Genomic DNA, 16,505 nt, shown 5'->3' with positions numbered 1-16,505 from the left:
AGAAAGGGGGCGAAGTAAGGGAGGGGAAGGGCCGGGGCTCCAAGCTTGGACTGGTTAGACAGGGCTGGGCCTGGAGAATAAGTGTCAGGATGGATGGAACGGGACTGAGGAAGGTGGGTGGGGTCTACGAATGGTAGAAAGCCTCTTGAAGGCGCTGTGGGAAGGCAAGACTAAGGGAGGAGCCGGGTTCTAAGAGGCTTGAAAGCAACCAGGCTAGACGGGGGAGGGGCAGGGTTGGGAGTAGAGAACGAATAATGGGTACGCTGCGGGAAAGGTGAGGCCTACAGGGTACAGAGCTACTGGGCTGGTTGGAAGGGTGGGACCTGGAAGGAGTCTTGGGGCTCAGAACACCTGGGAGAGAGTCATAAGAGTCAGTGGGGCTTTAGAAGGCGATATAAGAACTTCCAACTGATGATGAAAAGGGGACCAAGTCTACACAGCAGCGGACTGCAGACTGGAGAACCAAGGGATGGATGAGGACTGGTGAAGACGGAGCCTTAAGGGCGGCGGGGGGGGGGGGTAGAAACCTAAGCACTGGGAAGGCTAGGCTAGGCTGAGGAAATAAGCCGGGCCAATGAGAAATGGGGCGGGGCTAGGCGTCCGAGAGTCCTGGCGGAAAGGGAGAGAAAGAGGTTTGGGCCTGGGGTAGCTGGGGGGGCGTGTCCGGCCCCGCCCCCTTGGCTGGCCAGACGCCAGGTAGTAGGGCGCAGGCGCTGGGGCGGGGCCAGCGGCTGCTGCCCGGGCTGCGGCGGGAGGAGGCGGTGCCTGCGGGAGCGAAGGGGGCGGGTCAGGGGCTGCGGGCTTGCTCCCGCCGCACTATCCCTGGCCCGCCGCCTCCCTCTGCAGGTGCAGCGGCTGGTTCGTATCGTCTACCCACCCACCCCCGCTCCCGTTTCTGTCTGTCCATGTCTTTCTCTCCCCTTTCTCTGAGTGTTTGTCCCCTCGTCTCTGCCCTCACCACTCTGAGACTCTGGCCCCTCTTATTCTAAGTCTCTACCCTTCCTCTGGGTCTCTGTCCCATTGTTCTTTGAATCTATCCCCCTCCTTCTGAGTCTTTGCCCCCATTCTCACCCCCAGCTGTGTCTCTGTCCCCCCACCCCCAGTCTCCTTCTCCTGGTCTCTGTACCTTTTTCTCAGGGATTTGCCTTTGTCTCTGGGCCTCTGTCCCCTCCCAGTCTCTGTCCCTCCTCTTTGTGTCTCTGTCCTCCACTCCCCTCACCCTGCCTCGCCAGTCTGCCCCCTCTCTGGGTCGCTGTCCCCCTTGCTCTAGGCCCCTGTCTCCCTCTCCCTGGATCTCTGTCCCCTCCAGCCCTCTGTCCCTCTTCTTTGTGTCTCTCTCCTCCACTCCCCTCTCCCAATCTGTATGCCCCACCCCCGTCTCTGCCCATTCATCTGCGTTTCTATCCCCCTTGCTCTTGTTCTCTGACAATCTCCCTCCCAGTGTCTTTTTCCCATCCTCCCACTTTCCCTCCTCTGTAAGTGCCTTTTCTCTTTCTGCCCTTTCTGTTTCTTTCTGTCCCCCTATTCTGGTCTCTATCCTCACTCCCTGTGTCTTTCCTCTCTATCCTCTTTCCCCTTCTGAGTCTCTGTCCCCACTTCCTTCGGACTTTGTCCCGCTGTCCTTTGGTCCCTGACCCCCCCATCACCCCCTCTAACCCCTATCCTGGCCAGGACTCGAGGCTGCGTCACTGCGGAGAGAGTTGCAGAAGTGGGGCCTGTCCTGCAGACCAGGGAGGTAGCTTCCCTCACCCCCCAGACCCTAGGCTTCCCCACTGCCCCCGATTCAGTCTCCTTAATCCAGTATCCTTGGGCAGTCCTGAAGCCCCCGATGGGACCCAGGAAGGCAGAGAAAAGACATCGGAGCTTCCTACTCCTCTCTGCCCTGAATTCTGGTGTATCCCCAGGCAGAAGCAGTGACTCTTGAGGTGAGGGACTGGACTTAGCTTAGCTTGGGTTGAGTGAGGTTTCTGAGCAAGTTGGGAGTGGGGGTGGTGGCTGGAGCAGGGGTTGGGAAGGCCCTAGGGATGGGAGTAGGGGCTAGAATAAGGACCTAAACCAGCCATGCTCCCTTATATCCTCTCCCCTCCCCCCCCCCAACTCTACTTTTTTCTTCTGCTTTTGACAGCACCCAGGCATGGGATCAAGTTACCAAATCAGCGTTTTTGCAGAGGTCAGAAGGTGTGGGAGAAGGTGCGAAGGCGAGGGAGGGGGCTGCCATAGGGGAGAATATGGGGTGAGACTCCAGATTAGAGACCATAGGAGCAGGGAGGAGGCCCCGGGGCAAGGAGTAACAGGACAGTCCAGACTCCATCAGGCCTGGGAAAACTGAATGCCATCACACCCTCATGGCCCTCCCCAGGCCCCACCAGGTTATGTGGGGGGATTTGTGAGCCTGGATTCTGTACCCATGGGGTAGGCTTCTGGAGGCATAATGTAGGCTCCGGTTATGGGACACCCAGCCCTGCAAACAGACCAGAGGGAAGTGGACTCGATTTTTGGCGACAGACACCAGTAGGGTGTAGGCCAATGTCTGTCCTCGTCTTCAGACCTTTCTCATCCCTCCTCCTTCCCAATCTATCCTTTCCCTGCTCCTCCAGGCACAAAATTCCTGTAAGCTCCAAACTCCCACCTCCGTCACCCTCGGAGCCCTCTCCTAACTTCCCCTCCCCCATTCTCCAAGGCCCTGGAATTGGGAAACGGTCTCCTGCTTCCCGATTTCTAGGACCCCAGCCTCGTTCTTCCGCCCCCATTGCTATCAATTCTAAATCCAGGAAGGAAGGTCTCCCGAACACTAACGCTGAAAATATGGAGACTCTCTGCCTACGATCCTTGGTCCCCCAGACCCTCCAAGAACCTTGGCCCCCAAACCTTGTTATTAAGGAAGAATCTCTCCGCTGTAATTTTTGAGTCCTCATCTCCCGGGTCTCCCACCTCCAAAACTGGGATTTGGGCCGTCTTACCGCCCCCGGACCCTGTGCCTTCTCCCCTCCCCCGTACTCACCCCAAGTCGAGGCGGGGCGGGGATGGGGGAATCCGGGGCTGGCGTTGGGGGAGGGGTGACCCAGCCCCGGCAGCTCAGGGCAGCAAGAGGCTGCGGAGGGGGGGGAATGACATCATCGCCGGAGGAGGGACAGCACAGCTCCCCCCAACCCGGGGGCTTCAAGCCCCGCCTTTATGGCGGACCCTGGGGTCTCAGACTCCCAGGGGAGATAGGAAGAACAGGAGATGAAGTCTGCGGGAATCGTATCCCCACCCCTTAAAACAAGGGTTGGAAAGCCCTTTACGATTCAGCCACCACCCCCCACTGCCACCTGTCGCTGCCGTCGCGACCTGTCGCCTCCCACGCATGTTGTGGCTGCGCCCGCCCCCGGCAAGAGGAGAACACGGCCAGGCATACGAGGTCCGTGATGCTCCGCGGTGCCGGGCGCCTTTGTCTATAGGCGGCATAGGCGAAGGGCTTCATGGGATTCGTAGTACAAGACCCCCGCACAGGCGTGAGTCCTGCGCTGGAGAAAAGGAGTGATACCTTTCTTCTTCCTTTCTTCCTCAGCTCCAGAGAGCTGAACACTAATTTTTCTCTCCAAAAAATCGTGTGCTTAAAATTAAAAAAAAGGGGGGGGGGACCAGGTCGGGTCAATGTAAATAATGGATTTTTATTGAGCAGCTGGGCCTCGGCTACCACTCGGTGCGCATGCGCCTAACCACGGCGCCAACCGGAGAACTGCGCCCGCGCGGGCCCACCCCTTCATGGTCGGCCTGCCTGAGAACGCGCGCGCGCCAGCCCCACTCGGGCACCGCCTCTTAGGTTCCCGCGATCGAAGACGGCCACGTAGGTCCGCAAGAAGACATCGCCGAGAATCCAGAGGGGCCCTACAGGCGGAGGCATGTCCAGGGCCTGGAACCCAGACAAGCAGAGGCGGACACCACCCCGAGCAATCTGCAGGGCGACAAGGGGCCACTGGGTGTCACGCGCACCGAACCTTCTCTTCTCCGGGAGCCAGAGCTTTGACCCCGCCCACTATCCCGGGCACCAGAAGTGTCTCTGTGGCCCCTCCTCGGTCCTAGTGATGTCTCCTTCCCAGCGCCATCCTCTCAAATCCCACCTTATTACCTCTCTCTGACATGTGACTGCCACCTACCTGGATGACATAGTCCTGGGCTGTAAGGTTAAACCAGACCCCACCAAGGAAGAAGGAGATTGGAGGAAGCGTTGGAATTTTCGAGCACTGGATGAGGTACTGAAGGACAAGAACAAGGGGAGTTGAGGGATTCCTGCTCTGCTTAAAATAGGTACTCAGGAACTTGTGTGGTAAAGCCCTGCTGCCTTCTCTAGCCTTACCGGCTCTTCCTTTTGGCTCCTTTTTGATCAAACCTTCTTTTCCTCCACCTACTTGTGGATCAAAAACTGCTGGCCCGTGAGGCACACCGAGCCCACAGGTGTATTGAAGTTGTCTCACAGTGTCAAAAATGTTTTAAACATGATTTACCAACTGTACACCACGGTGGGACAGGTTGTATACTTGGCGTCTGCTGCTGTGCAACCTTAGACAAGTTACTTAACCTCTCTGTGCCTCAGTTTCCAATTTGAAGGTGTAGTTGATAGGAATATTTCAGAGATGTGTGAGAAATAAATGAGTTAGTCTGGAAGAATGTCTGGCACATAGTAAGAGTGTTATTATTCATGAACCGGGAGGCTTCAAATAATGTTTTCAGCTTTCTCCAACAAACTAGATCTGGCTTTCCCTACATGGAAACACTTGGCTGGAGCTGAGTGGCGGAGAGCTGCCCTTTTTAGATTGATGGGGTACCTGCTGTCCAGTTTGCCTCCAATCCCACCACCCCCAAGTACCTAAGAATACAATATTAGGCTGTAAATATTGTAAGTGTTTACATTTGTAAGTGACTGTAATGACTATAATTAAATGACTACCAGGAAGACAGACTTCCTTAAAAAACAATAGTAATTGCATTGTTGGGAAAGTAAGGAATGGTGAGAAGAAGTTGGTTTCGAGTGTATATCTCTCTTGAGAGCGGTGACAGCATCCAAGCATTGTTCTAAGTACCTTAGGTGGATTAATCAATTCCCACAACATACCTAAGAGGTGAGTATTAGTGACCCTACAGAGGTTAGGAAACCGAGGCCAAGGAACATGAAGTGTCTTGTCCAAGACAGCACAGCTCGTAAGTGGCAGAGCTAGATCCCAACCCGGGCAACACACACCGAACCACTGTGATCTCCCTGGTTCCCTTGGCTCTTTACAAGCCCACATCCTAGGCATTTGACTCGGAGCCCCACAATCTCAGTTTTCTCCACCCTCTCAGAAGTGCCAAAGAACACAGGGATAGAGTCACAGAAATCCTGACCTGGAAGGACCCTGTGCCGCCCCCTCCCCCCAGGAGCTGCAGGGCTTCCTAACATAGAAGTGAGTGAGCAGCTTTGATGTTGCACCGTGGCCCCCCCCTCCAGGCCTGAAACTCTCTTGGCGCAGCTTCTGTGAGCCTCCGTGCTCCGGGTGCTCCCCCCGTGCCTCGGGCTGCTCCTGCCCTGTCTCCACTTCTACTCTATGTGGATATTCCCCAAGGCTGCTCCTGGGACCTCTTCCCTCTCCCAGAAAGGGCTCCCCTCTTCCGTGGCTCTGATTGCTGGCTGAGGGCTGATGGCACCTAACAATTCCTGAGCTTCCTTCCTTCGCACCTCCGCCAGACCTCCCCAGGCCCCTTAGGCTTCTCACTCCCATTCAGCCCTGAACAAACCTGCATCACCATCTCCTCCTGTCTGGAGTCACTCGGCAGAGGCCTAGGAGGTGTCCTTGCTTCCTCCCACTACCCCCCAGCCTGTCACTCATCATGCCCAGTGCCTTTTGCCCTGGGAGACCTCTTAACTACCTATTCCCACCCTCAGGCCCTAGCATCATGCCTTCAAAACCCCACCAGATACTGGCTCCTCACCTCCCCCACCAGCAGGGAGACTCCTCCAATGGCTGCATGCAGGGCCTGGATCTCTTCAGTGGGTCCTGTGATGAGGGATGTGCCTGTGTCCAGGATGGCAGCACAGCCCTGGGCACAAAGAGTCAGCCCTGTGCCCACATTCACACTGTGAGGGGGTAAAGGGTAGACATTGGAGCCGGGGTCCTAGGAGTCCAGGCCCTCAGCCCTTCCTCCCTCAAACAGGAGCCCTAGCCCAGTCCCTTCCTCCCTCAGACCCAGGAGTTAGGACCCTCAGCCCCTTCTCCCTCAGACCCAGAAGTCCAGGCTTCCAGCTCCTTTCTCCCAGGACACTGGAGATGAGGCTCCGGCCCATTCCTCCCAGACCTAGAAGGCCAGGTTTCTCACCGCTCCATGTGGATCTGCCAGTAGGCAGGGATCGTGACTGGCAAGAAAGTGAGGGGTGGGACATAGTGAGCTGGATCTGAGCCACCCAGGACCAGCTCTCCTCCATCCGCTGCCTCAGGGTCCCTGCAGAAGCAAAGTGCTGTCAGTGTCATGGGTGTTTCCCTTGCCAACCCCAGGAGGGCCCAGGGAAGGGAATTCCTGCTAATGGAAGGGCTCCAGGTTCCAAGTGGGGTAGTGGGATGCAGCCAGGGCCTAAATGTTGGGACTGGAAGCAAAGCAAGAAGCAAAGAGAAAGGGAACTGTTCTTGATGAAGGTCAGGATTGTAGGGTCCTGGTCCTGGGGGCTTTCCGAAGTGGGGATGGGACTTCTTGATTTGGCTGTGGATAATAGAACTTCGGGGATGGAATTTAAGTGGAGCATTGGGGTTTGTGAATTGGCTCTGGCTGGTGTGACTTGGGTTGAAGTGGGGTGGCTTCCTGGTGCATGGTGCGACTTTCTGAATTGTAGGTCTCATAGTTCAGAGGTGGTAGACTTCCTAGTTGGCTGAGAGTGGCGGGGAAGAAGGGCGGTGGTGATTCCTGGATGTGGGGGAGGAAAGGATCCACCCAGAGGTAGATGGGGCTTTCTGAGTGGGTTGGACATGAGGGTAACTGAAAGGCGGCTTTCTTTCTTTTTTTTTTTTTTTTTTAAGATTTTATTTATTCATTTGACAGCCAGCCAGCGAGAGAGGGAACACAAGCAGGGGGAGTGGGAGAGGAAGAAGCAGGCTCCCAGCAGAGGAGCCTGATGCGGGGCTGGATCCCAGAACTCCAGGATCACGCCCTGAGCCGAAGGCAGACCCTTAACGACTGAGCCACCCAGGCGCCCCTGAAAGGGGGCTTTCTGAGTGTAAGGTTGAGCTTCCTAAAAGGTAGATGGGACTTCTTAGATTAAAATGGGTAACTTCTGATTTCTGGAATGTGTTCTCAAATGGCATTCGGGCTTTCTGTACAGTGAAGAGGGCGTTCCTAAGTTGAGTAGGTCGGCCATGGAGTTTCCTGGTTTGGGTTTGAAACATGGAGCATTTGAAATGATGGTGAGTGTCTTTAGTACATCTTAAGGTTGCTTGGTGAGTGGGACTTTTGAACAGGTGTTACTTATATTGGGTAGGTGACTTGGTGAGTGGAGGATGAGACTTCCTTTACTGGGTAAGGGACTTCCTGAAAACAGACAGAACGTCCTTCTTGGGGCTAGGACTCATAGGAAGGTAGACCCTTCGCCATTACCTGTTGAGGTAGAAGGAGAAGACAGGTTTATCCAGTAGCCCCTGGTCCACCAGTGTATCCAGTGGGGGGCGAACTCCTCCCACGGCCAGAATGGGGAAACCGAGGCCCAGTACCCCATCGAAGTGGGCAAAAGTGAAGACCAGGCTGGGCTCCCACAGAGCCTCTCCAAAAATCACTGATGCGCCCTTAATTCCTCCAATCTAGGGATAGATGCAAATGGGGCAAGTTACTTCTTGGAGGACATTACCTGCATGACCCTGAGATCTTCCAAACCAAGGCCTGAATCCCACATCTGGAGATACCTGAAAACAACTCCCAACTGCCTAGAAGCTTTGCTTCCCCACTTAGGAAGCCCACCCCTTTAACTTGAGAAGCCTCATCCATTTGTCCTGGCAGCCCCACCTCCTGAGCCACCTCCCTAAGCCAGATCATCTTAAACATTGGGGTTCTCCCAGGCTCAAGTCTTCCTGGGGACAACGGTCACGCACAGTCAGCTTGTCCTCACTCAGGATGCCATCTAGCTTCCCAGTTCCATACTGAATGGCAAACTTGGTCCCATTGGGGTGGAAGGAGCTGGAGGCTTTGGAGTTGAAGCGGTGGTGGAACCCTAGGTCAGAAGATCAGGGAGGTGTCACTGGGGAAAGGGAATCTCCCCAGCGCCTCCTGCCTTTGTGACCTTGTCACCTGCGAGGGCATGTCAGAAGAGAACGGTGCCTCAAAAATGCCCTTCTCCCATCACCCCTGGTCAGCCTTGTTCTCCCCCATGAAAACTCACAGCAGGGCAGACTCAAGAAGTGGCATCTTATGGATGGGACCCAGAGATTGGAGGAACCAGTGTCAAAGACGACAGAGAAGTTTTGTGGGGGTGTTCCCAGTCCAATCTCCCCATAATACTGGACCTGATGGCAAAACAGGAGAGAGGGGGAATGAAAAGCTTGACTTCTTAACCGGGGAGGAGGGCAGGGACTCTCTGGGGCCGCGACTCACATTCATGTAGTTAGAGAGAGGTACGAAAATGGGCTTGTCCCCAGGGGATGGGGCCCCCAAACTGGGGGGCACTGCTGGCCTCCCCCATCCCCTCAGTGGGTTCAGGGTCCCACGTCCAGGGTAGACACGGCGAAGAGGAATCCTGTGGGGGAGAATACTGACAGTTAGGAAACTACTCTTCCCAGGGACCCTCTATAACAGAATTTTCCAAATAGGGTATCATGATAAAGGGCATGTCTCTATGGCCCTACGATAACTGTCATTACCAGAAACTACAATAACAGCCTTCCAGGAAACCCAAATACATATCAAACCATGATGACAGAGTTCCCCAAAGACTCCACAAGAGCGAGCCATTCCAAATAGACCTTCCCCCAAATCTTTCAATAGGAGACAGTCCAAATAACATAAAATGAGCCATCCTCAGGAAGTCAACATTTTCCAAAGACCCCGAACATGAAACTAGCCTTTGCAGAAACCCTTGCGTGCTTCTCATGATGATGTTGGAGACTGTTTTTCTGACTATTGGTGGGGAGAGAGGACAACACCAAATCCGAATTTCATTCTTTATACTAAACTGCGTTCCAGATAATCAAAGACCTAAGCTGAACTGTAATATTTAAGAACGCTAGAACGAAGCAAAATGTTTAAATAACTCTGGTTTTTCAAAGTATGATAGCCAAGATCAGAAATCACTGGGGAGAAGGTTAATGAATGGGACTCTAAAATTTTAAATGTGTGTACTCCCTTCTCCCAACACACAAAGCTGTCTTAAAAGTTTTTAAAAATCTAGGGGAAGTAATTACAAGTTCTATGTCAAAGAGTTAATATCTCTAATACTGTCGCCAAGAGGAATAACCTCTCCTTGTCTCTGTCTTGTGTCTTCTCTGGGCAGCCATGAAATGAAACAGTGGCAAGCTAACTTCACAGTCCCTGACATTCAGTAGGAAAATAGGCAAAGGGTATAAATAGGCAAAAGACGTACAAACAGCTTCTAAACAAATAACATCTTTGTTAGAAGGAATACAAATGACAAGAGTCAAAAACCTTTCCAACCCTGCGGATTGGCAAAGAACCATGCGTACTCACGGTTGGCCAGGGGCTATAGACTGATACAAACTTTCTGGAGGAGGATTTGGCAAGTATGTATCATAGAGCGTAAAATTATACACACCTTTTATTTTTATTCATTTTTAAAAAGATTTTATTTATTTATTTGACAGAGAGACAGGGAGAGAGGGAACACCAGCAGGGGGAGTGGGAGAGGGAGAAGCGGGCTTCCTGCTGAGCAGGGAGCCCAACTCGGGGTTCCATCCCAGGACCCTGGGATCACGCCCTGAGCCAAAGGCAGACGCTTGAGGACTGAGCCACCCAGGCGCCCCTGTACACACCTTTTAGCCCAACTTAATTTCAGTTCAGTGAATTTCATCGGTAGGAGATCACTGGGCAAACGCACCAAGATGTGCTTATGAGGGTGTATCTAAGTTTAAAAACTGGAGACCAACTAGGTAGGACTTGGCCCTGCTATGGAACATGCGTAGAATGGAGTCCATTCAACCACTAAAAAGGAAAAGGTAGGGGCGCCCGGGTGGCTCAGTCGGTTAGTGTCTGCCTTCGGCTCAGGTCATGATCCCAGGATCCTGGGATCGAGCCCGCATTGGGCTCAGTGGGGAGTCTGCTTCTCCCTCTGCTGCTCCCCTGCTTGTGTGCTCTCTCTTTGTGTCAAATAAAATCTTAAATAAATAAATAGAATGTTTATGAGGTCAAATAAAAAAAAGGGGGGGAAGCAGTCCTCTATGCCAGTGGTTCTCAAACTTTAGCAGGAAGGGGAATCACCTAGAGCAGGGGTGATGGGCAAAGTTTTTTGTAAAGACTTTGCCCACCTTCTGTCTCTGTTAAAACTGCTCACCCCCGTCAGTATAGCCTGAAAACAGCCCTGGACAACATGACTGGGTTTTGTCAAACTCTGTTTGCAAAAAAACGGGTAGCAGGATGCATTTGGCCCTTGAGCTGAGTGTTTGCCAACCCCTGACCGAGAGTTAAAATTCAGAGTTTGTAGTTTCTGATTGACTAGGTCTGAGATGGAGGCTGAGGATTTTCATTTCTACGGAGTTCCTGGGTCATGAGGGTGCTGTTGGTCCTGAAATGACTCTCAGAGAATCACTGCCCTTTGCCCTGGCTTGGGAAAAGGCCGTGATCTTCTACGTTCGAAAAGCAGGTTAGCAAACATCCCCTGCAGTAATATTTTTCTGCCTCCTCGTAGTCACTCCTGGAGCCCTGCTCCCTCACTCACATCTTTGCCGCCCCCCTCCCCGTGATGCAATCTTTGAGAGGCTCAGGAATGTCAAGTGGGGAAAATTTCTCCTGGAAGAGGGACCTCTTCCTCTCCATCAAGAATTCCAGGGGTGGGAGAAGAGAGGAGCAGAAGTGAGAGATCGGGGTGGGGGGCACCAGAGGCCAGGGGAGGACAGAGGTCACTGGGGTCCCCAAAACTGGACCTCTTGAGACCTAAACAGTTTGGAAGACGTGACTCTAGGGGAGTCACAGCTCTGAGTCTCCAAGATCTTGTTGGGTTGGGGTATGGGGAGTCGCATGTCTGGAGACCCCAGTACCAGATCATCAGAGCTCAGGGCGGGGTCTGGGGTCCTCCCAAAACTTGTTTGGAGAGAGAGGGGAAGGAGGAGTCTCCCAGTCGAGGGTCTCGGGGTTGGAGGACCTTGGACTGAAAGGGCTGGCCTCTTACCAGGGTAGAAGCCCCCCGGGGGTGAGACCCCTGTTTGGAGATCTGCTAACCCAAGAGGTAGGAGTCATGGGGGTCCTGGGGTGCCAGGCTTGGGAGTCACTGAACTGGGAGGCCCCCAGACTTAAAGGGCAAGAGGGGGAGAGTGGGAAAGCCCATCCCAGGTTCGGGGTGGTGATGGGGTCCCCAGTACCGGATCAGCGAGGCCCCGGCAGGTTCCACAGTCAGCGGCGGCAGCAGCAGCAGCAGCAGCGGTAGCCGGGACATCTCTAGGGACCGGGTGTAGACCCATCCGTTTTCTTACCCCGAGACTCCACCCTGTGCCCCGCCCACCCCCGGATTCGAAGGTGACCGCAACGTGCAGGCTCTCTGGGGGTGATGGGGGACGGGGGGGTGGGGGGGGAGCACCTGGTGGTTTTGGAGGCTGTGTGGAGTAGTTTTGTAGGGTTGCCAGAAGTGTCAGCTTGGGTCGCCGGCGCGCTTCCCTCCAGACTTCAGTGGTGGGGGAATAGCGGTCTCCTGCGGGCCACCCCCCCCCCAATCCTTCAGCTACTGTCGCTCTTACTTATGGCTTTCGTTTCACTTCTCTTTTCTGAGACTCATTAACCACAAGGGTTTTCTTGGGCAAGAGAAGGGAGGGCGGGTGTTTGTGAAGGTTCTGGGGGAAGGGGGAGAGGATTAGACTAGAGGCGCTCCTTCCCATGATAACTGCGCCCCCAACTCTTACGGGTTCATTTGGAAAACACTGAAACACACACACACCAAGAAAAACAGCCCATTGCCCCATCTCCATCGAAAGAGCATAAAAATAATTGTCAGTGTCTTTGTCTCTGGGCCTGCCCCCCCTTTTTCACCGTCTAAGTGTCTCAAATAATGAGCATCAGAAAATCTAGTTAAAATGCAGATTCCTGGGCACCACTCCCAGGGATTCTGATTCCAAAGGCCTGAGATAGAGCCCAAGAATCCGCATTTTTAGACAAGCCCACTGATCAGGGAGCTGCAAGCATGTGTGAGAAACTATTTGATGCTTTGGTTTCCTAGCTTAGATTTACAAATCAATATCAGCTTGCAAAGTTTTTAAAGTAAATAAAAGCAGACTATACTTACTAATGCAGTAACTCATGTTTCCTTTTCTTCACTTAACCGTGTACCTTGGACTTCAAGAAAAATTTAGAGGCGGGGGGCACCTGGGTGGCTCAGTTGGTTAAGTGTCTGCCTTTGGCTCAGGTCATGATCCCAGGGTCCTGGGATCAAGCCCCACATCGGGCTCCCTGCTCAGCGGGGAGCCTGTTTCTCCCTCTCCCACTGCCCCTCACCCCGTTCATGCTGTCACGGGCTCTCTCTCTGAAATAAATAAAATCTTAAAAAAAAAAAATAGAGAGAAATCTAGATGTAACTTACATATAGTAAAGTGTACAAATCTTAAGTGCACGGCACTATGGCTTTATTTATTTTCCCTGACATTATTATGAAGATGTTTCAAGCAGATAGCAAAGTTGAAAGAACTGTAGAGTGAACCCCATTACCTACCACCTAGATTCTACAATTCATATATTTTGCTGCATTTCTTCTGTTACCCATCTATCCAGCTGTTCATTCCTCCATTCAGCCAACCACCCATCTGTTTTTATTATATATATATTTCAAATAAGTTGCAGCCACTATATTCCTCACCCCTCAACACTTAGCATTGACTTCGTTTGCTTGATGGGTTTTTACGTATGTATATGCCCCAGTAAACAGCACCCCGATCAAGATATAAAACATTCCTTTTTTTTTTTTTTTAAGATTTTCTTTATTTATTTGACAGAGAGAGACAGCCAGCGAGAGAGGGAACACAAGCAGGGGGAGTGGGAGAGGAAGAAGCAGGCTCCTAGCGGAGGAGCCTGATGTGGGGCTCGATCCCAGAACGCTGGGATCACACCCTGAGCCGAAGGCAGACGCTTAACCGCTGTGCCACCCAGGCGCCCCAAGATATAAAACATTCTTAGCTCCCCAGAGTGAGAAGATTCTTTCTCACTCTCTTCCAGTTGGTGTCCCCCTAAAAGTAACAATACCCTGACCTCTATGACCACAAGTTAGTTTTGCCTGTTTTTGAATGTTACATGAAGTGAAAGCCATGAACGCTTCCTTTGTGTCCGGTTTTATTACTCAGTTTTATGTCCTTGCATATCTTTAAGAACCAGGTAGGTTTTTAAACCTGGTTAGCTCCGTCAGCAGAACATGCAATTCTGGATCTCAGGTTGTAAGTTCCGGCCCCATGTGAGGTGTGGAGATTACTTTAAAAAGTAATATTTTATGGGGCGCCTGCATTAGAGAGATGGATAGAGGTGTGATCAGGGGGTGCCTGGGTGGCTCAGTTGTTAGGTGTCCGCCTTCAGCTCAGGGCCTAATCCCGGGGTCCTGGGATCGAGCCCCACATCGGGCTCCCTGCTCCGCTGGGAGCCTGCTTCTTCCTCTCCCACTCCCCCTGCTTGTGTTCCCTCTCTTGCTGGCTGGCTCTCTGTCTGTCAAATAAATAAATAAAGTCTTTAAAAAATAAAATAAATAAAATAAAAAGTAAAATCTAAAAAAAAAGGTAACAGAGAGTATAGATTCACTTCGTTCTTTTTCCTCAAACACTTAATTATGAAAAAGCTCAGGAAAATGGAAAAATTTTTACAGTGAACACTCATATATACCCACCATCTAGATTTTACCATTGCTGTATTTGCTTGATCACATTCCTTTTTTTGTTTTTGTTTTTTTTTTTTAGGATTTTATTTATTTATTTGACTGAGAGAGAGAGCACACACGAGCACAAGTAGGGGGAGTGGCAGAGGGAGAGGGAGAAGCAGACTCTCTGCTGAGCGGGGAGCCTGATGTGGGGCTCGATCCCAGGGCCCCGGGATCATGACCTGAGCCAAAGGCAGACACTTAACCGACTGAGCCACCCGGGCGCCCCTTGATCACACCTCTATCCATCTCTCCATCTCTTTATCTAAGTGCTTCTCAACTGGGGAGCTCTTTTCCCTATGGGGACATTTGGCATTGTCTGGGGACATTCGGCTGTCACCACTGGGGTGGGGGTGCTATTGGCACCTAGTGGGTAGCGGCTAAGGAAGCTGCTAAGCACCCTACCATGCACAGGACACCCCCCCAACAAAGAATTGCTTGGCCCCAAATGTCAGTAGTGCCAAAGCTGAGAAACCCTGTTCTGTCTATTCCTCAATCCGACTCATCGTCTTGCTTTCCAGGTAAGTAGTGGACATCACTATCCTTCGCATCCTTCGCCCCTTCTACTCAGCACATCTCATTCATCAGAGAGTTACACTGTATTCCGGGGGCACCTGGCTGACTCAGTAGGAAGAACCTAGGACTCTTGTTCTCAGGGTCCTGAGTTCAAGCCCCATGCTGGGTGTAGAGATTACTAAAAGAAACGAACTAAAAAAAAAAAAAAAAAAGAAGCTTCGTGGTATCAAGAGTATGTAAATGTGACACTATATAATCCTTGCCCTAGGTTAGTTATTCTCCTTTTTCAATATTATCAACAATGCAGTGGTCATCTTCTATATATGTATTTTCCTGTGTACTCGTTCCGTAATATCTGCATGACAATTTCGAATTTTTTTAAGTGATCTCTACACCCAATGTGGGGCTCAAACTCATGACCCCAGGATCAAGAATCACACACTCTACTGACTGAGCCAGCCAGGTGCCCCTGCGATACTATTTCTAGAACCATAATTGCTCCAGCGATGACCCCCCCAGAGAACTCGTAGTGATGTAACCTTCCAACAGCAGGGGCAAGAATAACCCCAGTTTCCCCACAGCCTCACCAAGGCTACATGTTATCTGATAGGTTAAGAAAAAAAAGTTCTTCCATTGTTCTTGAAACATTTATTCCCTGATTATTAATGCTGTTGAGCATTTTCCTTTCTCTCTTTTTTCTTGCTGTTTTTATTTCTTCCTTCAGAAATTTCTTTTTGTGCACCTGGGCGGCTCAGTCGGGTAAGCAGCTGCCTTCAGCTCAGGTCATGATCTCAGGGTCCTGGGATCGAGCCCCGCATCAGCCTCCCTGCTCAGCAGAGAGCCTGCTTCTCTCTCTCCCTCTGCTGCTCCCCCTTGGCTTGTGTGCTCTCTCTCTCTCTCTCTCGAAATGAGTAAATAAAATGTTAAAAAAAAAAAGAAATTTCTTTTATCTCTTGCACACACGCATATAAACACACATAACCACATACACAGATGAACACACTTTGAGGCTCTTTCAAAACTCAAATAAGGGGCGCCTGGGTGGCTCAGTCGTTAAGCGTCTGCCTTCGGCTCAGGTCATGATCCCAGGGTCCTAGGATCCAGCCCCGCATCAGGCTCCCTGCTCGGTGGGAAGCCTGCTTCTCCCTCTCCCAATCCCCTTGCTTGTGTTTCTTCTCTCGCTGTCTCTCTCTGTCAAATAAATAAATAAAATATAAAAAATAAATTTAAAAAAAACCTCAAATAATTCTATAAGACTTATTACAATAAATCCTGCGTCACTCCTTCTCCCATTTTTTTTTCCTCTCAAGAGGCGACCGACCACTTTCATTTCTTTTGGCTAATACATTTGGCATTGTATCCCTATCTCTAAGCACAATTATATTGCTACTTCTTGCTTTGTCGGTTTTAGGCATTATTCTGTTTGCTGACTGGGAAATCCAGGACTTAGCTCTCTTTCCTCCCTCTACCCACACTTCTCACACACACTCTCCCCTTTCCTGTTTAATATGGTTATGTGATTATTTTGGTTAGATCAATACCCAGCATGGGGGCTCCTGGATGGAGTTACAAAGCAGGGGGGGGAGCTCAGGTGGAGAAGTGGGTCTGAGATCCCCAAGTTTCAGGAAGTTTCTCAACAGCACCATGAGGAAGTGTGGGCATTTGATGAAGGGGAATGCTAAAGGAACAACAGCTCAAGGGGTGTGCAAATACTGATGCAAGAGAGAGAAGGAAACATTGCAAGAGGGAAAGGTTTGAGTACGGAGAGGAGAAGCGATTCAGAGCCCAAGTGGAGGGGTTGGCCCTTAAGTATGGTTCAAACATGGTCACGGGAGGGATAGCAGTGTGTTATAGAGGTGAGCTAGCAGTGGCCCTGGCGTAAGCATAGGGAAGTTTTCTTCTGGTGGCTTCTATTTTTTCAGCAAAAGAAGAAGTGAGAATGAAGAGG

General features: G+C 51.5%; 1 protein-coding gene and 1 long non-coding RNA gene across 2 annotated transcripts; one reads left to right on the top strand and one right to left on the bottom strand.

Moving 5' to 3' along the window:
* Positions 1-280: 280 nt before the first annotated feature.
* LOC123000445 (uncharacterized) lies at positions 281-4,650 on the top strand. Its single transcript, XR_006408409.3, has 3 exons — positions 281-1,925; positions 2,126-2,170; positions 3,665-4,650. It is a non-coding gene; the product is annotated as an uncharacterized LOC123000445 (long non-coding RNA).
* On the bottom strand, positions 3,634-11,814 carry NAPSA (napsin A aspartic peptidase). The gene is made up of 10 exons (XM_026488248.4): positions 11,735-11,814; positions 11,520-11,595; positions 8,587-8,728; positions 8,375-8,498; positions 8,088-8,206; positions 7,600-7,799; positions 6,334-6,456; positions 5,950-6,094; positions 4,140-4,238; positions 3,634-3,937 (listed from the first exon to the last, which is right to left on the bottom strand). Exons 2-10 carry the CDS (start codon positions 11,591-11,593, stop codon positions 3,746-3,748), a joined length of 1,218 nt encoding a protein of 405 aa, XP_026344033.1. The 5' UTR covers positions 11,594-11,595; positions 11,735-11,814; the 3' UTR covers positions 3,634-3,745.
* Between the last annotated feature and the right edge of the window lie 4,691 nt (positions 11,815-16,505).

The sequence above is a fragment of the Ursus arctos genome, unplaced genomic scaffold (genome assembly GCF_023065955.2).
Source record: "Ursus arctos isolate Adak ecotype North America unplaced genomic scaffold, UrsArc2.0 scaffold_19, whole genome shotgun sequence".
NCBI classification, from domain to species: Eukaryota; Metazoa; Chordata; class Mammalia; order Carnivora; family Ursidae; genus Ursus; species Ursus arctos.
The sequence above is the reverse complement of the archived record's forward strand: the minus strand, read 5'-3'. Positions and strand labels throughout refer to the sequence as shown.